The following is a 26361-nucleotide window of genomic DNA, read 5'->3' as shown; positions in this document are numbered from 1 at the left end:
ACTTACTGTGACTGGAGCACAGTAGAGCAAAACACTGCAAAAAGTGTGTGCAAACACTACAGCAGTGTTTGCAGTTACAGAGTACTGCAAGTTTCTGTTCAGCATTCTGTTCACAACTTGTGTATCTCTTAGTCCTCACTTCCCACTTAGCTACCGTAGGGTGGAAAACAAAATGACTAATACTGAGTGGTATTGTCAGTCAAGATATTTGATAGATGGCAAAGAGACAATTAATTATAAGGGAAATACTCACTCATCTTCAATAATTGAGGCTTACAAGGGGAATGTTCACAAGGGGATCTCCAACAAGAGATCCTTCCCCAGTTGTGGTCAACCCTTAAATGGAGTCTAGGGGATGTGGAGACAGACTCCACCCATTCCAATCACACAGGTGAATTGTCTTCACCTGTGCTCCTGCAGCTGACTCAGGTGATCAATCAGTGGTTCAGGCCATGATTCAACAGTTCCCATACAGCTACACAGTGCCATCTGTAAGAGATACTCTAAGTTTTACACTTGTTCTGGGTTGAGGTGGACTAAGTCCATGCTTTGGTAAGGTAACCTTGAAGTTCACTCAGCTGTACAGGTAGAGATTAGATCTCACACTGCTTTATGCTTTTGGAAGGGCTTTTCCTTCTCCATCTTTTAGTCAGGACATTAAAGGACACTTATTCAGAACTGCCTTATTCTGTATTTTAATGTTATGTTTATTCAGGAGTTGGTTGAATCAGCTGTCTATGGGCTGCAGTGACAACTTCTACTTAAGGCACTCATGAGATGTTGCAAGGCGTATTTTCCTCCATTTATACATTTGTCACTGCAAGTCAGATGAAATCTCCACGCTTTTCAGGTTGAGATTGTCAGATTATGCGTAGATCTCATGTAAAGTATAGTCCAATATCGATGCATAATGCATTCAGATGTATTGGATGTATTTGGATGTATTATTAATTCTGGATAATAGATAAACTTGTTCTCTTTATTTTTCAGAATGGTGATATTGAAACTGATATTAATAAACTGAAACCTAGACAGGAACTGGGACGACCCTTAGAAGAACTGAAAATGTATGAGCAGTTTTTTCCAGAACTTACTGAAAATTTTCAGGTGAAGTACATGATTCTCAGTCCAGTCTTCAATGTGAGAAACCTGAGTCTGGAATATATTTTGATGGTTGTTTTGTGTGTGGATAGCTACTCCAACTGAAAGAGGGAGAGACAATTTGTAGTTCTAGAGCTACTTGGGGGGAGGGGTGGGGGTGGGGGGCTATGTAGTGAATTAGTTTAACGTTATGTGTTACTTTGTTCTGACTGCGAAAGGGATAGTGGTCAGATATAAAACTGCTTGTCCAATATCTGATCGTTGCACACAGCAGAAAGTAAAATAAGAAGGAAGGACATGAGATATTTCTGATGAAGATTAAGTTTATTAAATGTGTCCTAACATACTGTGCACCTATCAAAATTAGCTAGTTGTACTATCTAGCAAATGGCTTGATAATTTGTTTTTGATAAATTACTTGTTTATTCTTTTAACATATATTTTTTTTCCTTTATGTTGTAAGGAATATGATTTAGTTTCCAAGGAACCAAAGCCTTTTGTACCTGATGCAAATCTGGGTGGACCTATTGTGGTTCCAACAGCAGGAGAGGAGTTCTCAGCTGAAACAAATCCATCACTGACAGAAATTTCTTTGAAGGAGGGCAATCCATTATTGACAGAGGAATACAATAGAAGACCAGCTTTTCTGAAACTACCAAAGAAAGATAGTATCAAAGACAGTAGCTTACTTGAGCAAAATGTTCAGAAGAATTTGCTTCCATCGTGCCAGTGTCTAAGCCAAGAAATCGTGAAAGGCTTAGACAGAATCAGTCTGCAAAACACTGCAAAAAATGATCAGTATTATGATACTGGGTGTGTTGTACAAAAAGAAAAAAAAACTAGCCTTACCCCACTTGCTTGTAGTAAAACTTGTGAACATGTTTCACCCTGTGGAAGTAGCCTTTTTGAAGGATCATCTGTCCATCTGGGGAAATTCTGCTGCACTGGAGTGGAATCAGAGGAAGAGGATTCCAAATCTAGTTCATCTGGGGAACAAGTGGTGCTTGACGTTTCTGATGTATCTCCAGTTCATGACTGTGATCTTTATATTGAAATGGTGAAAACTACAAAATCTATTCCCGAATATTCAGAAGTGGCCTATCCAGATTATTTTGGCCATATTCCACCCTCATTTAAGGAGCCTATCTTGGAAAGGCCATATGGAGTGCAAAGGTGAGTTACTGTACTTCTTTTGTTATTGTCTTCTTGAAAAAATAATCTTTGGGCTGAGATCTACGGGCATGTATAAAATTTTCACTTTTGTATCTAAAACTTCTTTTGGTGGAAAAAAACTTGAAGGTAAGTAAGTAGACTTTAACCAGTGCAAAGCCCTAAACAAGGGCAAAATCAGTCTAATTCGTAATTCTAATTCAATAGTTACAATTTCTAAATACTGCTTACTTTATCATCTTCCTTTCTGAGCCCCTTCCACCCTCTCATCCAGATCTTGTAGTTTGCATTTAAAAACAATAAAAATAAAGAACATGCAAATAAAAAAGAATCCATAACATTTTAACACTTCAAAATAGGAAGATAAACACTAGAAATGTGATAAACATATTAAGCTTACGTGTAACTATGGAATATCATACTTAGCAAGGAATTGTGGTGTATTTTAAAAATGAGCCAAAAACTCTGTCAGCTTGTAGAAATGAAGGTATGTTGACAGTATTACCTCTTGGTGCTTTTTCTTGAAGGCTTTTCTGTGTTGTCTATAAATTAAGTACAAATTCTAATGTATGTGAATAGAATTCCTTCTGTTTGTCATCCTCTTGGAGGAGCTGGAGGAAGCACTGAAATAACTATACACTAATCTGTTCAGATGTGTTCAGGATTAGCATTTTTGAAGAGATGCCTGTGTATTCCCTTCAAGTCTTACCAAATACAGGCCATTTAATGGTGTAAATATACTTTATTTCTTCTCTGTCCTGCAGTAAAAAAGCTTTTTCTTTAAGCAAACTGCTGTGGGAAAATTGTTAAATTAATACATTTAAGTATTTGTATTTAATGTTTGCAATGTAACAGAATTTAGTGCTGAGAATGCAGTTTTTGTTAGATCTGCAGAAACACAGAGAAAAAACATGTCAGCACAATTATGGTGAATGTGACTGTTAAAAACAATTTGTGGAGATGGTATCAAGAGCTGGCTCATATGCGTAGGGCTGCATTACTGTAAAGCCATATGAATGTTTCTGCAGAATGTGTAATAGATCTTTCCACTTGCTTAATTATTAGTCGCGAGCTTTCAGCTTTTTACCTGTAAATTTATCCCTTTAACACAAGATTCATCAGATTTACATTTATCTATTGATGACGAGGACAATAAAGTGATTAAATGTGTTTAAAACTAGGCTATATAATAAAAATATATCCGATTTTGAAGCATGTTGCCCAAGAAATGATGAACTCTAATGGCATATATATAATGCTACAGAAACTACTGTTCCATTTAAGAAAAAAATCTCCTCTATATGCTTACTGTTAAGCTAGATTCAGCCAAGATAGGTGATTTTTGACTCAAGATTTAGAACTGCATTTTAAGAAAATCTTGCAAATGTTAAGGTATTTTTTAAATATTTTTTATACTTTCTGAATTTTTCTGAGCAAGTGAAATATCTAAAATAAAATTTGGCATTCAAATGCTCATTCTTAGAAATAAATTTCTATATTAAACTGTGTCTTTTGACCAACAAACCTACTTGTATGGTTGTACCAGCTGATCCCTAAATCATGATGTTAGTTGTGGACTATATTTTATTTTTGCTTTAAAGTGCTTCATTTATGTTTTAGTATATTATCTACATTTAAAGTATACTTACAGCTCACTTACTGAACAAAGAAGTAAGTTTAATATAATAACGTATCAACTTTTTCGGTTATGCTGTCTGAAGAATTCAATTTTCAACAAATGACCCAGTGTTGTTACTGGAATGTAGCAAATTTCTTAGAAGGGGAGCTGTTTAAAAAGGGCCTAATCTTTTTAGGAATATTTAGATTATAGAAAGGTGTTGACATTGAGTTTGGAAGAGGATGCATAGAAGCTTCAAAATCTTCTTCAGTGTTGTGTCCAAGAACTTCTGGCAGTTACTTATATTTATCTTCTCTTTGTTACAAGCAGTTAGCTACTGCTTATCAGCTTAGTCTTCTTTAGAAAACAGTCAGTTGCCTTAATTCAATTCTCTATGAATTAGAGATTAAATACCTACTTTTTGTCTGTTTTTTAAAGTTCTAGGGATTTTTGTTGGCACTACTATTTTCTAATCGTTTGACTCTTAGAATGTAAATCAGGATCAATAGAGGACTGACCTATAAACTCAGAGCTTTTGATTTGCATATTTTTTCATTTAACTATTTTAATATAGCTTCTCTCTTGACTTCTTGGTACCCATGAGTTTTCGTTATAGTATGTATCATGGATACCATTTCTTCATTCTTTTTTGGTATTTGAATGTCTGCTATTCATTAATGGATATTATTCTGGCAAAACTCCTGTGATAGTAGGAATCACTGTTGACTCTTGAAACTGAAGCATACTAAGAGCTAACGATTTGTGCAAGAACCAAAATGTTTATTTCTGCCGTGAACTGAGCCTGGTGCAGTAGATTGGTGAGTCAGCATTTTTGCCATTATCACAGTATGTTGGACTTGTGTCTTGCTTACTTTTCTAGTTACTTTTAATTTAATGAGGTGCAAGAGTTCTGCACTTACTCTTTTTTTAACTTAATGTCAACAACATTTATTTTAATTAAATGGAAAATTTCCGATATGAACATACTTTACAGCTCTGTTCCTGTATTCTTCATTGTTAATCTGCCTCCTTTTCTTCTTATTGCAGGTGCTGTGCAAGCTTTCCCACACAGCTCTGCCACTATATTTCATTCTTGAACTGTACAACATTCTTACTTTTCCAAGCCAGGACGTAGATACTGCCAGTTGTGCAATGGTTTTATGAACTGGATAAACATACACCTGACATTTGATTGACATCACCAAATTCATTCTTATTTGTTACCTAGTTGATAAATGAACATAGATCTCCAGAGGTGAAAAGTTAGTGTACTAACATGCTCACTGCACGACATACTATGTAAAATTAAATTTTAGTTATGGTAGGAATCAAGTAAGTTACTAATATTATGAAGTGCTGTCCTACATTAAAGCATTAACATAAATAATGTTTGAGTAATTCCTGCTCCTATCATAAATTATGAAGTGGTGCATTTTTTTTTCATGAGGTAAAACTCATTGAGTTGTGTGCATGAAAACTCAAGTTGTCTTGCATACAAATATTAAAATCAGTCAGCTGTGAATGCAGGTGTTTAAAATTAAGAACACCTACAGCTTGTGCACATAAATGGGAGTGAGTCTGAGGTCTCTTAGGAAATCTGTCTCACTGTCTTCATGTTAATTTCTTTCAGTTTTCTTTGTTTTAAGAGGTAATTTCTCTTTTGTAATTGGAAACAGCATATGACAATTTAAATGAGAATTCTCCTTTTACTTTAGGACAAAAATATTTCAAGACATTGAAAGACTAATTCATCAAAATGACATTATAGACAGAGTTGTGTATGACCTCGATAATTCCAGGTAAATTTTTACCCTGCTGAAAACAATATTTATGGAAAAACAGCATTTATGGAAAGATTGAAAATTTTGTAATTATCAAGTATGGACTAACAAGTAACTTTATGTGTTTGTTTTAGTAAAATTTATTTATTTTGATCTCTTTTCTTTTTGTACCCTTAGTTGTTCAATACATGAAAATGTGGGTGCATTGAAGTTTAATTCCAAATTTGAGTCTGGAAACCTGCGCAAAGTCATTCAGATTAGAAAGTAAGATAATTCAGCTTTTCTTTTTATGTGCAAGACCTTTCATTTTAATTTTTTTTATAAAAAGATTTATTTGTTTTTGTTAATCTTTAGAAACGAGTATGATCTAATTCTGAACTCAGATATAAATAGCAATCATTATCATCAATGGTTTTACTTTGAAGTCAGTGGAATGAAAACAGGCACTGGTTACCGGTTTAACATCATCAACTGTGAAAAGTCAAACAGTCAGTTTAACTACGGTAAGATATATTTCCTGTACTTTGAGAAGAAGCATGTAGAAAAATATCTGTAATAGGCAGTTCAGCTGTTCCCTTCCTCCTCTCCCCTCAACCCTCCTGGGAACTCATGCTTTCTTAGAGATCTTATTTTTTTAAACAGGATTATTAAGGAATGTTTTGACAAATATCCATTAAAAAGAAAAAAAAAAGTCTTTCTTGAAGCACTGGCCATCATTTTCTAAAATAATTTTCTGTTGTGAGTGAAGCTAAAACAAAAGACTTCTACTGGCAGCTGCAGATACAGTATGTCTTAAAACCCCTGTGGGGATCACACCACTGAGCCTGTTGACCATTAGAGGTGGAGGAGAATGAGAATGACAGCTAAAGTATTGACCCCACCTGAACAGAGGTATATTTTCAGAAGTGAAAGTAGGTGAAGTCCATCTCAGAGTTGTCTAATTGATAGGAAGGGATGTACACTGTTGAGAAGGAAAGGCAAGTCACCTTTGAACTCCTAGGCCTCACATGTGGCTCCTGTAATCTCTAGCTCTCAGTCCTCTGTGCCTCTGCCAAAAGTTTGCTACTACACCTTTACTCCATTTTTCTGTGTAAGGGAGGCTGTCATTCAGTGTAAAAAGTCTTATTTTGTATTTTTTTTTTCCTTCTGGATATTTTGAAATTATTCGTTTTAGTACTTTGAGGAGGATGATGTCCTCCCACACATTCTCAAACTCCTGGAATAGATTAACACAATAATCTTTGTCATAATTTATAATTCACATTGATAAAGTCTCCAAGACTGCCTAGGTAGTTTGAGAAGTAACCAAACATTTTTAAATTATTTACTAATCTTCACCAATTACCTTAGCTATTCATTCATATGTTGAGTACACATACTTGATAGTTACTTTTGCAGTGAATACATCTATATCAATAATTAATTAAGAAGTAAAAACCGTTCAGTAAATATTTAGAGTTTTATACTCCAACGTGATATTAGATATTCGATTTAACTATATTCTCAAAAAAATATAAACTGTTACATTAAATAAAAGATATTATAGTTTTGAATGTTAAGTTTCTTTTACAGCTTCCATGTGAATGGATGCTGATCTGTTTTTGTATTCTCTTTTTAACCTTTTTTGTACTGGTGAATTGAATGGAGTGGGACCCAAGGTTCTTCTAGATTACTGTTTGTGCTAACTGTAGTTTTCCTTTACTCATTACGTTTTCACCTAGTGTAGGTTTGATTATTTTGTTTATATAGTTTGCTATTTTGTGAAACGAAGTGATGAGGAAGGACAATCTCATTGCCTACTTTAAAGAGTATATAGCATCTAAATATTCATCTGAATACACTGCTAATAAATGAGCATAGCTAGTTTGTAGACTTATGCAAAAATGCGGTTGTGGTCTGTTACTGATAAGACTTTGTTTAAAAGTCAAGCATTAAAATAAGATGCATTTTTTTGTTCAAGGTATGCAGCCACTTATGTATTCTGTTCAGGAAGCACTAAATTCGCGACCCTCTTGGACTCGTGTTGGGGCAGATATTTGTTACTATAAGTAAGTATACCCATCAAACTTACAGTTAAGTTTCTACTTTTAATATTTGTATAGCTAGAATTTTTGAGGAAAAATGTTTGCTTCTGGCTTTTGATAATTATATTTTAGCAGTTTGGTTTTGAATACATTTTTCTTGTTTACTAAGAAGCATAACAGAAGTGACTGGAATATATAGAATCTAGTGTATCACTATTTTTTTTTAGCACACAGCTAATGCTTAAGTAGTTCATCTTTCATCAAATATTGCCCACTGTTCCAGAGAACCCATTAGTGAAATACACACATACACATTTATTTAAAACAGTAAAGGTGATTTCCAGTAGTATTGATTAAACGGTACTTGTATTTGGTCTTTTGTTTTACGTGGTGCAATCATTGTAGAGTAATCCTAAAAAGAATGTAGGATGAGAAGATACAGCATTTACTTTTGGAGCCTTTCTTGGTCAACAGTTGTTTGCTTTTTTTTTTATGTTTGTTTGTGTATCCGTATCTTCCTAATATTATATATGAGGATTCCTTCTATCATGGCATTTCATTACTGATTGTGGGAAGCAGTGGATTTTAGCCTGGATAAACAAATAAGAGAATTACAGTCCCTAAAAATTGTATTTCTCTTTCATTGTGTGTTCAGAAATAATCACAGTGAATAGCATTCTATGGTGTTTATTATCTTAATTGTACTCCTAGGAATCATTTTTCAAGAAGTTCAATTGCTGCTGGGGGTCAGAAAGGAAAATCTTACTACACGATTACATTCACAGTGACTTTTCAACATAAAGATGATGTCTGTTACTTTGCTTACCATTATCCATATACTTACTCAACATTAAAGGTGAGAGGATTATGTATAACATAGATATTTATACTTTTGGACAATGTGATACAGGTGTATTCATTAGTGAGTATTTTATTCTTTCTGTAAAGTTCTGAGAGCTTAAAATTGAGAATGGTCATAAAATACTAGTATTTAGACTGGCCAGGAGTGAGGGTTGTTCTAAGAAACAGTAGCTGGGAAAAAAATTAAATAAAATATACTAGTTTCAGACTAAAAGGTTTTCCTGAGAGTAATAAATCATAATTGACTGGAAAACTGTACAGAACCTAGCCGAGGGATCTGCCTGGATTGATGGATTTGGCTGCAGCTTTTGTGTTTGCGCATTCAGTCATTGTTATCAAGACTGATTGTGTAATGCTGAGACAGACACCCACCCACCCACCATCATGTTACAGACTGGCACTTACATATAGCTTTCTACTGAAACTTGCCTAAATCCCAAGTGTGGACATTCAAATCCCTTTCCTTCTCTCCAGATGGTAAAGATTGCTGTACGCAGCACAGACATCCTCCTTCAGTAGATTCATGAGCATATCTACATTTGTGGGGCGCTGTCACACAAAACCAGACATCTGCCCTTGTAGTACTCTTGGGTCCTTCTCCCTCTTGCCCATTGTACAGACCCTCTACTTGGAGGCTAGTGCAACTGGATGCTTTCTAGCCCACAAATGCACACACACCTTCATCCTGCAGTCATCCCACCTTACAGTTCCTCCCAGCTACTAGCATGAGTGTCTGCTCACCTGATAACCCTGCTCAGACCCTACTGATCCTTGCTAGCTAGTCCAACTAGCACTAGCAGAACCTTTGTGTACAGTTTTCCAGGCTGATCTGGTAGTGCCTGGGGACAGTTGATTTTTGGCATTGTTTCTGTTATATCTTGTCTGCCTTGTTTATCTCTTTTGTTCCTGTTTTTTTGCATCCACTTTTTTTTTATCTTCTGCACTGAAAACGTCTTCAGTCAGCTAACTTAAATGCAGCAGAGGGACTCAACTTCCACTGTATCCTTGTAGTATCATCTAGAAGAAAATGAAGAAGCTTAGTCTCTGTGCCTTGTTCCTCAAAGCAGTTGTAGAAACAGGCTATATAAAGAAAAGTATTCAGTTTGTTAGATATACGGAGAGTAGTATTTGATGTTCAAAGTTATAATGGAAACTTCAACATTATTTACAAAGATGAAAAGAATTAAACAGGACATGGAATAGTCTGCCATAAATGATTGCAAAAGATTTGATGTATTTTTTCATTACTTTTGTGGTGAAGATGCATCTTCAGAAGCTGGAATCTATGCACAACCCTCAGCAGATATATTTTCGACAAGATGCTCTCTGTGAGACCCTGGCTGGCAATGCTTGTCCCTTAGTCACTATTACAGCCATGCCAGAATCGAATTACTATGAACATATCTGTCAGTTCAGTAAGTATGATTTTTCTTTCAGCAAGTGAAAGTAATTCAGAAAAGGTGTGAAAAAATGGGATGCTAACTATTGTGCATTGCAAAAAATAGTAATGTAAAAGAAAAACGTTACTGGATCACTTAAAAGTTAAATATTAACCCCCTTTTAATCTTGTTTTATATTTAAAAATTACTGTGGTAGTCCAGTAAGAATATTTATAAGCTCCTTCTTCCAAACATTAAATCATTTTTGATATTTGTTTTTGCATGTAATATTTTGCAGGCAAAGCTCCTCAGACATGAGTTCACTTCTGAGTTATTACTTTTTTATCCAAAAGTTCAGAGTATTTGCTTGCCAAAAAGAAAATATTTCCTGGAGCCAATTCTATAGTCTAAGTTTTTTTTTATTTGAACTGAACTTGCTCAGCATTCCTCAAATTTTTATTCTCTATTGAAAAAAAAAAAAAAGACATAAATCATCATATCATAATCACTGGCTCAAGCCAGCTATGTTCATGTCTTGGGATTGAATTTAAAACTGTATTGTGAGAATTCAATAATTAGCAGCCCTTATAGTGGTACTTTGGTGAGCTATGCTAAACGTTCCCCTTTTATTTGACTATTCTGAAAAAGAACTCCCAAATAATCTATTTTACACTGTAATAGATGAAGCAAGCTATTGCCTTTTTTCACTTAACAGACTGCTTAATTATCTTATTTTGCAACTTCTCTGCACCCTTCCTTTAGGGAATCGTCCTTATATTTTCCTATCTGCTCGTGTACATCCTGGAGAAACTAATGCAAGCTGGGTTATGAAAGGAACACTGGAATATCTTATGAGCAATAATCCAAGTGCCCAAAGTTTACGAGAATCTTATATTTTCAAAATTATTCCCATGCTCAATCCAGATGGTGTCATCAATGGAAAGTAAGCATAAGTTTTTACTTGCAAATATTTAACCATTAATACTTAGTCTTTGCATCTGTAATTTGAAAGAAAAATATATGAATTAATCTCCAAACCATGCAGTATTTAATTACAAGAAAATCACAAGATTGCTAGACTTTTCTTTTTTTTTATTTTCCTTTTGCAGCTTTAGAGGCAGGTGCAGCTGTTTCATGAATTCAAAAAATTATGAAAGTCTTTCAGTTAATTATGGGTGACAGTTATTGGTTAATGATTTGAAATTATTTTAATTGCCTCTCATGGTCAAACTGGTTATAGATTTGGATACAACCCTGTCTTTATTTAGCAGGAAGTACCAATATTACTGAAGATTTGAAGTTAAATAATTCAGACTATAATAGAAAATTTAATACAGTCAGCTGAAAAATCTGACCCATCAGACATAATGTAAAGACAAATAGATAACTGGATCTACTGGATTGTAAAGACAATTAGATAATTGGAATAATGTAACTGCTATCTTAGAAGCTCTTCCTGGAAATTTGCTGAATACAGAGATGATTTTTGTTTACTGTTTTGTTTTCTTCTTGTTCTCCTAAAAGCTAGTTATTTCCTAATCGCTTCATGTTTTATGTTTTAGATTTCTGATTGAGATTAGTTTTTGTTACAGAAATCAATAAACTAGAGCTGTAAAGATACCATATATTTGAAATTAATGATTTTACACTAGCATATAAGTAGAATCACAAAGCTTCAGTTTCAACAACTTGTAGGTAAGATTACAATATATTTTTATATAAGGAGTGATTTATTTTTAGATTTTCTGTGACATAACTTGAAAGGAAAAAGAAAAATAACTCAAACGTTTCTATTAATTGCAATGTAAGAAACTGAAATTTTGTTTCTTACCAAACTCTTCCAGAAAAGTTAGTGACAAGGAAAACTTGAGATAAGAAGGCAGTGTTACTGAAAAGTAACAAGGTAATACGAAGATAGTACAACTTGTCTTTTTCATCCCCATTCCTAATAGCCACCGTTGCTCTTTAAGTGGAGAAGATTTAAACAGACAGTGGCAAAATCCAAATCCAGATCTACATCCCACAATTTACCATGCTAAAGGCTTACTGCAATATCTGGCTGCTATAAAACGTTTACCTCTGGTGAGTATAACTGCGTAAGCGATTTCAGAGTCTTTCAAACTTTGTCTATATAGCTGATCTGTTAAATAAACACTTCAATAGGACTTTGTATGCTGCATCAAACTTAAAAAATCGACTTGCTGAACTAGTCTTCTGGAAACATTTAAATATGAATCTGTTTTTGTTGCTAAAGGGTCAAATATTTCTTAGAAACCTTTTCTTCACAATGCTGAAGTACATGAAGAGTTTTGTTCCTGATTTTTTGAAACATTCAAGAATGAAACTATAAATGCAATAAAAGGATAAATAAAGATTTTTAAATGTGATGTTTCTGGTCTTTATTTTGTCGTATGATGAATTGCAGGTTTACTGCGATTATCATGGTCACTCTCGTAAAAAGAATGTATTTATGTATGGCTGCAGCATCAAAGAGACGATGTGGCGCAAAAATGTTAATACTGCCTCCTGTGACCTAACTGAAGACCCGGGTTACAGAGTAAGTTTGACACTTGTATCTTTTTCAATTGGCATGAATTTGGAATATACTTTTCACAAAACTTCCTGCTTTTATTCTGAGCACACAGTGACTTTGTGAAATAATCAGACTTATTTGGAATTATCTCTTTTCAGTCTGTCCATATATGTCAAAACATTCTGACAGCTTTAAATATCATTACACTAATATGATGTTTACTCTTAGTGAAATACTTATTTTTTTCCTTTTGTTTTTAATACTAGTGTGATTTTTCTGCTAATATGCTGTCCATCAAATACATGAAAAAATATGCTTTAATGTATTTATAATCATTAAAAAAATAATTTAAGTATGGCAAATAATATTACTGCATCAAGAAGATATACAAAATACAGAAATACTCTTTTTTATGTAAGGAAATAAGCAAGATTTATGTTGAAAACACACAGTTAAGACAGTTAAGGCACATGTCCCTAATACGTAAACATAATCCACTCATGCAAGCAACATCTCTTGAATTGTATAAGCTTTTAATAATTCCTAAAATAAGATTTAAGGAATTATGTGGTAATTTTCTTCTGCATAGCGCCATTGCCGCCTTGTGGCAACTGCAAATCTGTACAACTTAAAGTGTCCAAAACACTTAAAGTTTCTGATGAGAGGCAAACAGTACAGCGCATACAGGTGGTGTGATGTTTGGAGGCTGTCCTGGGCACAGCAGTCATGAATAGATAAGAGTTCTAGATCTTCACTGAAGTAACAAAAGTGGTTTGCAGAATTGCTCCACTGGATTTCAAGAAGGCAGTTTGGCCTAACTTGAGGCCTGCTTGCCAGAATCCATTGGAGAGTAGTACTGAATGGCAAAGCAGTCCTGGAAGGCTGGTTCTTCTTCAAGAATGAAGTGTTAAAGGCATGTTCAGTTTAGGGCTCCATTTTACAGAAAGGATATAAAGTTGCTGGAACAAGAAACTGGTGAAGGAGCAAGAAAACAATTCCTATGATGAGTGACTGAAGGTACTGAGGTTGTTTAGCCTTAAGAAAAAGAGGGGGAGGGAAGACGTGACCACTCTCTGTAGTCTGCCTTAAAGGAGCTTGCAGTGATGTGGGTGTCAGTCTCTTTTAGAGACAGGTGACAAGTGAAGGATGCAAGAAAATGGTCTCAAGTTGCACCTTGGTGCACTCAAGCATCAGAGCAGGTTTACACGAGATACAAGTGTATCCAGTGTAAAACTTCTTTGTAGAGATGGTGGTCAAGCATTGGAACAGACTGCCAAAGGAAGTGATAGAGTCACTCACTGTCCCTTTTACCTAAGAGACACTTGAATGTAGCACTAAGGGTGATGGGACTTACTATTTAGTAATAGGACTTAGTAGGTCAGGTTGATGTTTGGACTTAGTGATCTTAAAGGTCTTTTCCAGTCTATGTGATTCTTTGATTTTCTCTGTTTGTCTTGAATGTTTTTTTTCTTTTGTTTTTTAATTTCATTTCACAGTCTAGAGATTAAGTGTGTGCTTAGTGAATGACTAAATACAGATGATTTTATGCTTTGGTCCATATTAAGTCAGCAAATTGGATCGTTGGAACAGTGTGAAGTCTCTAATTATACTTTCTGAAAAATATGTTGTGCACTTAATTTGACCAAAATTATCTGGGTGAATCAGAAGATGTTGGTCACCTGAAGAACTCACTGTTGTTATGCTCATGACTAATATTTCATTTTAGCCATAGGAATTTAATAATAGGAAATGACAAATCTTGTCATTTTAAACCTACTGGGTGTGAACTTTCTTGCTTCAGCTACAAGAAGCATTGTGCTTGAAGGATTCCATCCTGGTGAGGGATTTCAAGCCCCTAGATGTCTTCTGGGAAAGCAATAAGGTGTGAAATCCAGGAGACACCTAGAGTTTGTCGAGTTTAATAGTGGTAGGAGCAAGGAGAATGATTTTAAACTAAAAGATGTGTTGTAGAAGGCGTGGCTGGGACACCGGGATGTGACGCGATAGGCCCTCCCTTGCTCTGTGAGCGATGTATGATGCATGCTCTAGGGGGTGTAGACGATGATAGATATATGTATATAAGGAGCTGCCGTGCCTTATTAAATGCCATTTTTCCATTTTCTACATAACCATATTGGTGTCTGTGATGGCAGTGGCCCTAGTAGGGGAGATTGCTAGCCCTCAGCGGTCCAATCTCCAAGAACGGAGTCAACAAGATAGAAGATTTATATTAGATATTTGGAGGAAATTCTTTACTCAGAGTGTGGTGAGGCCCAGGAACAAGTTGTCCGGAGAAGTTGTGGATACCCCCATCCCTGGAGGCCAGATTGGATGGGGCCCTGGGCAGCCTGATATAGTGGGTGGCAACCCTGCCCATTATAGGAGTGTTGGAACAATGTGATCTTTAAACTCCCTTCCCTTGCAAGCCATTCTATGATGCTGTGATATGATTTAATAATTCCAGCTGATGCAATATACTTATTTGTCTGTTAAATCTAATTGCAGCCAAATTTTCTAATGGCAGTTTGCAGTTGAATATTTTCCCTTGCCTCCTTTTCATAAATGAAATACAATAATCACAATCTCTGTCAAATTACTGTCCTGCAGGTCCTCCCAAAAATCTTGAGTCAAACTGCCCCAGCGTTTAGTATGGGCAGCTGCAGCTTTGTAGTGGAAAAATCTAAGGAGTCAACAGCACGAGTTGTTGTCTGGAGAGAGATAGGAGTGCAGAGGAGCTACACAATGGAAAGCACATTATGTGGATGTGACCAGGGCAAATATAAGGTAGGAAATTATATAAGTTAAACTGTTCTTGCTTATTATTTCTACCATTGACACTGGTATCTTTTTCTATAAACCTGCTTGCTTGCGTGTTTACCTTAAACTTTTAAAACTCTTCTAAGATCTCTGTGTACTCAAATGTAAAATGAAATTAAAATGGTTGCATAACAGTCTCTGTCTGTCACTTAAGCACACCTTTGTATGCTATGCTTACTGGCTGTTTTAACAAGCTTACTCTTAATAATTGCTTATAGCACGTATGAATGCATGAGATTAAAAAATTCAGATAACTGTTCTTTCTATTAGATTTTAAGATTGGATGGTGATAAAAATCAATAGATAAACAAGAATTTTCTTAACATGTAGCTCAGTTTTAGAGTTTATACGGTCATTTCATGGTTCTTCAGCAAGGTTCAGTAAGGTTCCATACAGAATTTTTCTGTGTGGCTGTAGAAATAAGCTTTCAAAGTAAAACAATTTCATACTGATTTATTGGCACTAATGTTTATGTGTCTTTACGTAAATTCATCATAGTTGTTTCAGTTCTTAAATTGGAACTTGTCTTCAAGTTTTGTCCTTCATAAGAATAGGGCAGCATGCTTGAGAAACAGTAGATGATCCTGGTGATTGTTTCTCACAAGCAGAGAACTTACTTTGCAAGGAAAACCTTTGTAAAAAAGGAAAAAATGAAGAGGAATAAAGAACCCTAACATCATCTCTTCAGTTTCTGTCACTGTGTTAAATTTAGCTACACATTGAAGAAAGTTTTAGAAGTGAATGTTCAGAGAAAAAAATCTCAATTTCCTGTGCTTTATAATAGAGACAAGAACTGACAATTAAGAAAAAGTGAACAGAAGTAAAAAAATAACGTGCCTGAAAAGAAAAGAAACCATAAAGTTAGGACAAGAGAGGAGGAAAAAAGGGTTTAACAAGGAATATTAATGTATTAATGTATATTCCAATACCCTTGTTTATCTCTCCAGACATCAAGAAGACTGACAATGTGGCATGAATTTTAGTAGGTTTGTAACTACTGAATGAGTGAGTTAATTTTCTTAATTAACAATAGAAGCATTCCTGTTATATCAGAATATTCCATTTTAATTTCAGTTGTTCATCAAATGATGACATTGTGGAACTTTGGATAACGACCTATCCAAGTAACTTTGAAACTTATGGAATATTCTTACAAGCATCAACATTCATGGCCTTTCCACAATTGCAGAAGAAAATTCATAAGAAAGGTGAACTGAGATACTTTATGGACAAACTTTAAAGATACTTAGGCTGCAAAGTCCTTCTTCCTTAAGGGAGGAAAAAAATGATTATATTCCATGGAAAAATCACTTACTCAAAAGGGAGGATCCTCCTCCCTTGTGATAAACAAATTAGTGAGTTTGAATTGGTCTTCTGTCACTTAGTTCCTTTGGAATTGAGTGGTTTGTGAGGTCTCAGCCATCCTTTGAACATACAAGAAGAACCACCTTTTTTTTTTTTTTCCTACTGTGATACTGCTCTGGTTTATTAAGGAAATATATCTGAAAAGCCAATTATACTAGACAGTAGGAGAAAAGCAACATTTCTTCAGAGATTGGGATCTTTTTCCTGTGGAGAGAGTAAGGCCAACGACTCTGTGAATGAACACATGGTATGAATTGGTTGACGTATTTCACATATTATTTCAAAACACAAAAGGAGTTAAACTATAGAAGTCCCCGTCCCACCTGCTTGCTGCCTTGAGCGACATGAAAGTTCCAGTCTGACAAGCTGTGTATTGTGTAATAGTCCAAAGAACTTCTATTCTGGCTTACTGTTATCACAGAATTTTATTAAGGCGTGAGGATTACTCAAAAATTGTGTTCTTTTGGAAAGAAATGGTGAGTCTCTGGCAAAGGTGGATGTCAGTTTTGATTTTTAATTTTTTTTTTTTAATTATTTTTCATTATGTTCAGCAGCGAAGATGAACTGTTTCCAGTTTGGAAGGAAAGAAACTGTTTAGTTGAAGTTCTTATCTGAATTTAGGATCATCTGTGACAGTTTTCTCTGGAACAAATGTTGCTTCAGCTGCTTGTGCATTGTTCTTGTAATACATTGAGAGATACTGCTGCAAATATACCTGGTCATCTTTGATTCAGTATACAGAAGCCAAAAGTTTAGCTGAGATAATGCTCAGAGACATATGGATGATAATTAAGATGCCTGATACAGGGAAAAATTCTTCAGTAATTCAGATAACACGAAAGTTTAACATGGACAGAATTAGGAAATCCACGCCATTCATACTTGGAATGTAATAAGTTTGATAGTATGACTTAATTTTTAATTTCACTGAAAAGGCTTTGCCATATGGAAATTGTACAGTGCCCAGAAGAGAACTAGTTTACTGTGATCCTTCCATCTCTTGACTTCAAATTCTCGAAAATGATCAGATTTTTGTAGTCTCTACCGAATGAAAAGAACAATATAAAGTTTTAATGTCCAAATTACTTCTCCAAGTCTTAGTATGACTGTTTTCGACCTTTTAAATACAAATTACAGGATGATACTTCTCAACTTGATGTGGAAGTCTGATAAGCCTTTGATTTATGTCTTTGTCCTCATACATCAGAGTTCATTGCTGAGGAGAGCTAGTCAGAAGAAGGCATAGTAACAAAGACTTCAACCTGCAGTATGAAATATTACCATCTAAAAGGATGACAATTGTGTAAAGTATGAAGAAATAGAAATGAAATTCTATGTGAATTAGAAAAAAAATGGCTACTTTGAGGTGGCTAAGCTTGTGCTTAAAAGCAGTGTTTGTAACAGTTCAGGCACATTGTTAGGCCACAGTTGAAGATATTAGAGTAGAATTGAATGTATTCATAAGATCAAGACAAAGAGTATAAACGGGGCTTCAGTGAAAATGAATTTCATCTCAGTTCCTTAATGGAATTGTTTGTTGTTTCCTGAAACAAACTTGAGTACCTTGTTTCATGGAAAGCAGGAGAATTGTCTGTTGGAACATCAAGAATGGATTAAGAAGTTTTATTTTTGGCAGCTCTGTCATTGCATTCTCCATTACTTAAAGAAATGACAAAAGCAAATCCAGACTCTGGCTTAGACTTTTACTGCAGTTCAAATTGCTGTAGAAGTGCTTCTCAGATACGTATCTCTCATCTTATCCATTTTAGGTCTCTCTTTAGTTATATCCTGTTTCTATTGTGCTGAAAATAGCAGCCATGAAACACGCACACGCTATTTATCTTTCTAACAATTGTCTTTGCACTCTATTTCATACTGTGCTCTTGTCCTTCTTCAACTTGGAGTCACTCCTCTTATACTGTCTATAAGGAGCCTGCCAACTAACTGTATATTCTTTGGCAACAGATAGACAATGATTGGAAAAGTTTCTGAGCATCAGGTTGCTCACTTTAGTAATCTCTGTGAGATTACTGTTACCCTTCTCCTTCCTCTTCTGCATACTTGTTACCTCTTGTCCTTAATGTTATTTTAATCTCTTTGGGGCAGGGACTGAGTCTTCCTGTGATTAGCGTAGTGGAGCCCCAGCTATGACTGGGGTCTTTGAATGTTACTGACGTGCAAACAAATACAAAACAAAAATAAAAATTTGGCCTCTGTGGATAAGGTACTGCATTGGGAGTGAGGAAAACTGATTTCTGTTCCCAGCGGGGTCAGTGACATGCTGTGAGACACTGTGCAAATCGCTTCAACCCTCTCTGCCTCCATTTCTCCATCAGTAAAATGAGGATAATTCTTCCTTTATTAATAAGTGCTTTGAAACCTACAGCACAAAAGCATTATAAAAGAGGTAAGTAGTATTACTATTAACAATAATACTTGGTATCCAACTCTTGTTCATTGCTTTCAGTTTTCTGTACCATTTGACTTGAGGATGACAATTTACAGAATAGTGATATTGCTTTAGTTTTCTTGCTAGTAAAAAGCACTTTGTTTATGAAGGCTGCTGTTAAAAAGAGAAGCTGCAAGAAAAGTTAAATCAGCTTTTCCGTTTATAAAGTTTGCAATTGTTCAAAACAGAATTACATGAAAAATATTCAGAATCTACCAATTAGCAATACACTTCTTTTGAACCTTGCATTTTACAGTATAGCAGCAGTGTGGCAATGTGCAAAGCCTGTGTGTGTGTGTGTCTAGCTGTTCTACCTTTTAGGAAAAAAATATACTCTGCTCTTTGTCTTTCATGCTTTTTCCTGCTGGACAGCTTAGCTTGACTCTGGTTCCTGGTTCTTCTGCTCTTGTGTTTATTTTGTCAAAGCTCTTTTTTTTAACTACCCTTTTCCTTGAGAGGCTTAGAAGATACAAACTAAATTCTCAGAATTTTCCTGAGATAAAGAAGATGTGCAGGGAAGACTGAGTGAGATTGTGACATTTTATCTGTTATCATATGTGGTTCTTTAACTGCTGAGGGCCACGCTGTAGTATCATTCTTTTTTCATAAGAGTTGAGGTCAGAGATATTTTTCCTTACATAATGGTACTGCTCACCAAGTGAAATGTACGTAATCTGATAGGAGACTTTGTCTCATATGTACTGCAGGAGAATAATACATAAGTTCTTCTTCTTAAATACTTTTCACCCTTGACTTCTATCTTATTCAAGTTAGAAATCAACTATGACTTTTGATTCTTCTTTTATATGTTTATATATTTTTTTAGTTACTAAATGTGTAAATACTTTCAAAATTGTCTTATTTATTTCATAGAACGTGTCAATAAAATTGCTCACAGATGCAGTATGAATTTATTCATTTTAAAGGACATTCTGATAAATAACCATGTATTTAACATCTTAGTATTTGAAATTCCTTTTTTAAATTCTGTCTCAGGTTTTATAGATAATTTAGACTTGTAAATGTGGACATGACCTGTGATCTCTTAATGCTGGGTAAAGTGCTGTGAATATTGATGTGCTAGAAATGTTAAACAGGAGGCTCTGAAGAAACATGGAAGTATCCAGAAATGGCTACTCTTCCTTTGGAGACTCAATTTGTTATCCTTTGTTCTGGTTGTTTCTTGCTAAGCACTTGTACTACAGTTCTTAAATATAAATAGTAATTCTGCTGTATGTGAGTCCATCTGCATGTATCTATTTTTAAATCTTATTTTTAAATTAGGGATTGCAAATAGGGACAAGAGAACTGGAGGAAATGGGAGCCAAGTTCTGTGTTGGCTTACTGCGTTTAAAAAGAATGGCTTCACCTCTGGAATACAGTCTACCTTCTGGCCTGTTGGATATTGAAAATGAGCTGATTGAGTCAAGCTGTAAAGTGACAAGGTAGTGCACATTTATTACATTTTAATATTTTCAGGAAAAGATCAGTTTCTTAAATGAAGATTCGCACAGAAATGTTCTTCAAGTCATCAGAAAGAATGTTGATGTGCTGTGACATGATAGTTTTCCAGTATACTCACATTGCTGTTACATTATCTTGTTAATTCAACTGCTTCAAACTTCCAAAGAAAGCAGTAATAACACAGCTAGATTACTGGTTACATTTGTTGCTGGTGTAAATTTTAAAATAATCGAGGAGTTATTACATCATTGAAACCCTAAGTCTCGGCTGTCTTTTCCTGACAGGATTTTTTTGTATTGTTGGCTGCAGTATTAAAAATTTATCTAGACAGACTTCAACTATGTAAGTTGAATACCACCTTAAAAACTAAAAGTTTTTCTAATTTTTTTCCCCTCTGATACAGATACATAAAACGTTTTGAAGAATTTAAAATGTGAAATAATGCTTGGAAGAATGGGTTGTACCTATTCAGCGGTCAGCCTATTAAGTTACCAAATTATTAAAGCCCTGAAAATGTGCATATTTTGATATTTCTTATTTCCAGATATGTAATCATGTAAGTCGCAATACACAGTATTTCAAAGGTACAAACACATCTTTCTGAAAATATGGCTAGGAATTAAATAAAATAGAGTTACAGATTTCAGCGAAGCATTTAATTAGATTATATAAAGGCAAGATTTACATGCTATATGTTATCACTTGGCATACTTTGAACTCAGAATGGTTTTATAGTGATTTGGCTGTAGCTCCAACTTAGCTAAAGCAATGTTGAGGAAAAATGGAATTTATTGCTTTTTTATAGAAATAAAATAGTGAGCTGCTTGAGACTATGACTGTAGATGCTAAACTAATGAGGAATTTGTCTATAAATTGTGCAAAACTACCAGTGATATGGGAGGGCATCAGTAGTACTCTGAAGAAGTGGAGAGTTGATGCTCAGTTTCTGTATTTAAACACCTTATCAGAATGTGGAGTATTGAAAATAAATGAAGCTTGAGTTCAAGAGGGCAGGAAAATCACTGGGACAAGTCAGCATGGATTCAGCAAGGGGAAAAAGTCATAGAATGGTTTAAAACCACAATAGTTCCAACCCCCCTGCTATAAGCAGGGACACCTCCCAGTAGACTGGGTTGCTCAAAGACCCTAATCCAGCCTGGCCTTAAGGAGGATGCACCTGCAAGTTCTCTATTGCAGTGTCTCACCACCTTCACAGTAAAGGATTTCATCCTAGTATTTAGTCTAAATCTACCCTCTTCCAGTTTAAAGCCATTTCTCATCCTGTCTCTATCCAGCCTTATAAAAAGGCTCTCCCCAACTTTCCTGTAGGCCCCCTTCAGATACTGGAAGGCCTCTATAAGGTCCTTCTCTTCTCCAGGCTGAAGAGCCCATACTCTCTCAGCCTGTCCCTGTAGCAGAGGTGCTCCAGCTAGCTGGTCATTTTCATGCCCCTCCTCTGGACATGCTCTAACAGCTCGATGTCCTTCTTGTGTTGGGGGCACCAGAACTGAATGCAAAGTCATGCTTTACCAACGTGATAACCTTCCGTGTTGAAATGATTGGCCAGGTAGATGAGGGAAGAACAGTGGATGTTGTCTGTCTGAACTTCAGTTTTTTGACACAGACTCGCATAAAATCCTCATAAAGTGATGAAGTATGGGCTGGATGAGCAGACCATGAGTTAGATTGAAAAACAGCTGAGAGACCATACCTAGAGTGTGATGACCAGACTGGTATAAAGTCATGTCGAAGGCCATTAATTAGCACTGCTGCAGGGATCAGTAGTGGATCACATCCTGTTCAGCGCCTTCATTTGTGGTCTGGATAGTGGGGCAGAGTGTACACTCAGTGAGTTCTCTGATGGGTCAGATCTGGGAGGAGTGGCTGATACGGCACAGAGAGGGACCTTGACAGGCTGGAGAAATGGGCAGAGACTAAGCTCAGCAAAGGGAAGTGCAGTGTCCTGTACCTGGAGAGGATCACCCCATGTGCCGGTATATGCTGAGGGACACCAAGCTGGAGAGCTGCTCGGCAGCAGAGCACCTAGAGGTCCTGGTAGATCTACACCCAGCTACACATGAAGTAGCAACATGCCTTTAACTTGGGCTGCTTGAGGAGGAGTGTTGCCAGCAGCTTCAGAGGGGTGATCCGTTCTCTCTACTCAACTTTGGGAAGCCCACAGCTTGAATTTGTAACCAGATCTGGGCCTTCCTTTACAGGAAACATGATTGTAATTGGAGAGAGACCAATAAAAGCCCCCTAAGATGATTAAGGGATTGGAGTGACTCCCGTAGGAGGAAAGGCTGAAAGAGCTGTGACCCATAGAGAGTGCTCAGGGGTGGATCTTGTTATTAAGGTGTCCAAATACCTGAAGGGAGCCTGTAAGGAAAACAGAGACAGGATTTTCACAGTAGTGTCCAGCGACAGAAAAGGAGATAATCAACAAAGGAAACAAGTAATTATGTTTAAGCTTTAAAAAGCCCGTCTTTCTGTCAGGGTTCTCATATGCCGGAATAGGTTTTCTCTGGGAATTGTGGCATTCTGTTCCTGGAAATATTCATCATTCAGAAGAACGTTTGTGGGTGGGCAGCTCAAGGTAGCCGAGCTTGAGCAGGGAGGTTGGATAAGATACTCTCCAGGGGTTCTTTCTAACTTCAACCATTCTTTGACTCTGTGAGAGAGTGTTTTTAAGTCTTCTTTCAAAAACACTGCTGGTGGTTTTTCTCAGCTTTAAATTAGAGTCCTAATTGGAATAATTGGAATGCAAGGTTTCTTCTGTCCATCAGGACAGGATGCTGAACTTCAAAATTTAATACAGACAGGTTAGGTTTATTCTGTCATATCACACATCATGTATGTTGCCCTGAGCACCTATTTTCAAGAACAGTTTTTATTTCATTTGTAGCTAACACTGAATGTTAAAAACATTGTATAGTATTTTCCTATCCAGGACTGTTATATAACTGTCAGTTTTGTTAGAACCAAGCTTCAATATAGATGCATTTCTTTGAAATGTTTAACCTCAAACTGCAGTAGTTTGAATCAAGATGTGTTTCTGAGCAAGTAATTATTGGGGTGGCACAAAGAACAGCCCCAGATTTCCACACATTCATCTGATGCCTCAGAATCAGAATCTGTATTTTATATTGTCTCTGTAGAGAAGTTAGCGTGCCAGTTCACAGATAGTTTTGGTGTCTTAGGAAAAAAAAAAAGTGCTGAATTACTCAGTCTGCTAATGTTGCACGTTGTTGTGTGGCACTGAAACAGCACTTGCTGAATGGAGAAATGTCATACATGAGTCACTCACTGCAGTTTTTGGCAGAGTACATCAGAAACATCAGAAAAGTATTAGCATCAGGGTTGAATAAACAAAAGTGATAAATCACGTACCAGCCATCCTCAAAACATACTACTTTATATAAACACATGCACAACAAATCCAGCTGTAATGTTATTTGAAAGAAGTGAATAAAGATGTAACTCATTTCCAGGGTGGGTGGCTGCAGTGATGCTAAGGGGGGCTGTGGGGAGGACAGTTCAATTTTGTGTTACCATTCCAATCTTTTAAGTGGTCCTCAGTGGAGAAGATTAGACTAAATGTAATACTAATCTTGCAGTATGAATTATATTTATTACCTTGAGAGATTTGTTAAGGTCTGTGTAATGAAACAAAAACACATAACTGCATGTTAGGACTTACTGGAATATTTTTTGCTGAATAACCTGACCTCTTTTGAAAATTCTAGCCTTTCCACTAGTTGTTTTGATGCTCATTGGCGTGTTCTAGAACATTTTGTATTTTCGTTAATTTGATTTAATTATAGTAGAGAAGCAAACTGCACTTTCCTGAATGCTTTTGGGTATCTACGAAATGGTACGAAAAGCAGACTGCTAAAACTGCGTGAAGGGTAAAGAACAGCTACAAAATCCATTTTTCTGCACTTACACTCAGACCTGAGAAAATGCGTCAGTGTGGTAGGGGCAAGAAGTGCAGGGCTAATGCAGGAGAATGTGACAAAGATCCTCTTGCAAAAAGGTCTCCTTTTAGGCTGCCAGAAGGAAAACAAATTTGACCTACTTTCCTTCCATCTTAATAACTCAAAAGTTTTGCCTGGATAGAATCATGGTAGAGGAGAGACATGGAAGTACTAAGAGGAATCCAGTGTAGGGGCACAAAGATGGTCATATTGTAGAATGGCTTGAGTTGGAAAGAACCGTAAAGGTTATCTAACTTCAACACTCCTGCTGTGGGCAGGATTGCCACCTACCAGCTCAGACTGCCCAGGGCTCTGTGCAGTCTGGCCTCGAACTCCTCTAGGTGTGGGGCATCTGCAACATCTCCAGTTTGTTCAGTGTCTCACAGAATCACAGGGGTTGGAAGAAACCTCAAGAGATCATTGAGTCCAACCCCCCTGCCAAAGCAGTTCCCTACACCAGGTCGCACAGGTAGGCGTCCAGGTGGGTCTTGAATATCTCCAGAGAAGGAGACTCCACAACCCCCCTGTGCAGCTGTGCCACTGCTCCGTCACCCTCACCATAAAGAAGTTCTTGCACACAATCGTGTAGAACCTCCTGTGCTGCATTTTCTGTCCGTTCCCCCTTGTCCTGTCTCCACACACTGCTGAAAAGAGTCTGGCCTCGCCACTTTGTCCCCCACACCTCAGATATTTATAAACCTGGCTCAGGTCCCCTCTCAGTCTTCTTTTCTCAAGGCTAAAGAGACCCAGCTCACTTAGCCTTTCTTCATAGGGGAGATCCTCCAGGCCCTTCACCATCTTTGTGGCCCTGCGCTGGGCTCTTTCCAAGAGATCCCTGTCTTTTTATACTGGGGAGCCCAGAACTGGACACAGTACTCCAAGTGAGGCCTCACCAGGGCAGAGTAGAGGGGGAGGATCACCTCCCTTGACCTGCTGGCCACGCTGTTTTTGAATGCCTTTGGCCCACGAGAGCGCACTGCTGGCTCATGGTCAACCTGTCATCCACCAGGACACCCCAAGTCCCTGTCTACAGAGCTCCTCTCCAGCAGCTCATCCCCCAGCCTGTACTGGTACATGCAATTATTCCTCCCTAGGTGCAAGACTACACTTGGTTTTGTTAGTTTTCATCCGGTTTCTGACTGCCCAGCTCTCCAGCCTGTCCAGGTCTTGCTGAATGGCAGCACAGCCTTCAGGCGTGTCAGCCAATCCTCCCAACTTTGTATCACCAGCAAACTTGCTGAGGGTGGCCACTATCCCCTCATCAAGGTCATTGATGAAGATGTTGAACAAGACTGGACCCAGCACGGACCCCTGGGGGGTCTCACCATCCTCTGAGTGAGAACTTTCCCCTTAACGTCGAATCTGAACACTTCAGTGCTGTGCAGAGAAGGCAGAGCACAGGCACAGGCTGCCCAGAGGCTGCTGGGTCTTCTCCTTGGAGATCTTCAGAAATCTCTTGGATGTGTTCCTGGGCACTCTTTTCTGAGTGTCCCTGCTTGGGCAGGAGTTGAGACAAATGGAACTGCCAACCTCAGATATTCTGTGATGCTGTGATACCACTTTTCATGCTTTTCTTCCATTCGTGGTAATGTGATCCAAATACTAGTGTGTGAAGTACTGTAGTTAGCAATTATTCAATCCAACTAATTTAATCCAGTTTTGAGTTTTACAAAATGTATTTCAGGATGGTACCACAAAGCATTAAGGTAACTTTTGACTTAGCTGTGGGAAGAAATTAGGTGGCACTGAAAATGGGAATATTTAAAATCAAGATTTAAATGGAAATTGAATGTACATCTTATGGTTCAAAAAGGAGTTGGAG

General features: G+C 36.7%; 1 protein-coding gene across 3 annotated transcripts in view; it reads left to right on the top strand.

Moving 5' to 3' along the window:
* Positions 1 to 26361, top strand: part of AGTPBP1 (ATP/GTP binding carboxypeptidase 1) — a 57211-nt gene that overhangs the window by 26212 nt on the left and 4638 nt on the right. The window contains exons 12-25 of one of the 3 annotated variants that reach the window (XR_010622729.1): positions 991 to 1107; positions 1565 to 2274; positions 5605 to 5688; positions 5848 to 5934; positions 6025 to 6173; positions 7631 to 7718; positions 8406 to 8550; positions 9817 to 9970; positions 10697 to 10877; positions 11887 to 12016; positions 12360 to 12491; positions 15075 to 15251; positions 18915 to 19056; positions 20383 to 20468. Coding sequence is in view for 1 of the 3 variants with exons in the window: in XM_065745534.1 (XP_065601606.1) it covers positions 991 to 1107; positions 1565 to 2274; positions 5605 to 5688; positions 5848 to 5934; positions 6025 to 6173; positions 7631 to 7718; positions 8406 to 8550; positions 9817 to 9970; positions 10697 to 10877; positions 11887 to 12016; positions 12360 to 12491; positions 15075 to 15251; positions 20383 to 20543 (2315 nt within the window). In the remaining 2 variants the exon portion in view is untranslated. Of the gene's footprint in view, positions 1 to 990; positions 1108 to 1564; positions 2275 to 5604; positions 5689 to 5847; positions 5935 to 6024; positions 6174 to 7630; positions 7719 to 8405; positions 8551 to 9816; positions 9971 to 10696; positions 10878 to 11886; positions 12017 to 12359; positions 12492 to 15074; positions 15252 to 18873; positions 19057 to 20382; positions 20544 to 26361 lie in introns of those variants that run through there. The other 2 variants (XR_010622728.1, XM_065745534.1) reach the window with 2 other exon arrangements.

Source organism: Cyrtonyx montezumae, unplaced genomic scaffold (assembly GCF_038088225.1).
Source record: "Cyrtonyx montezumae isolate F1298 unplaced genomic scaffold, pur_monq_1.0 scaffold_36, whole genome shotgun sequence".
NCBI lineage: Eukaryota > Metazoa > Chordata > Aves > Galliformes > Odontophoridae > Cyrtonyx > Cyrtonyx montezumae.
Note: the sequence above shows the minus strand (reverse complement) of the source record. Positions and strands in the feature narration are given on the sequence as shown.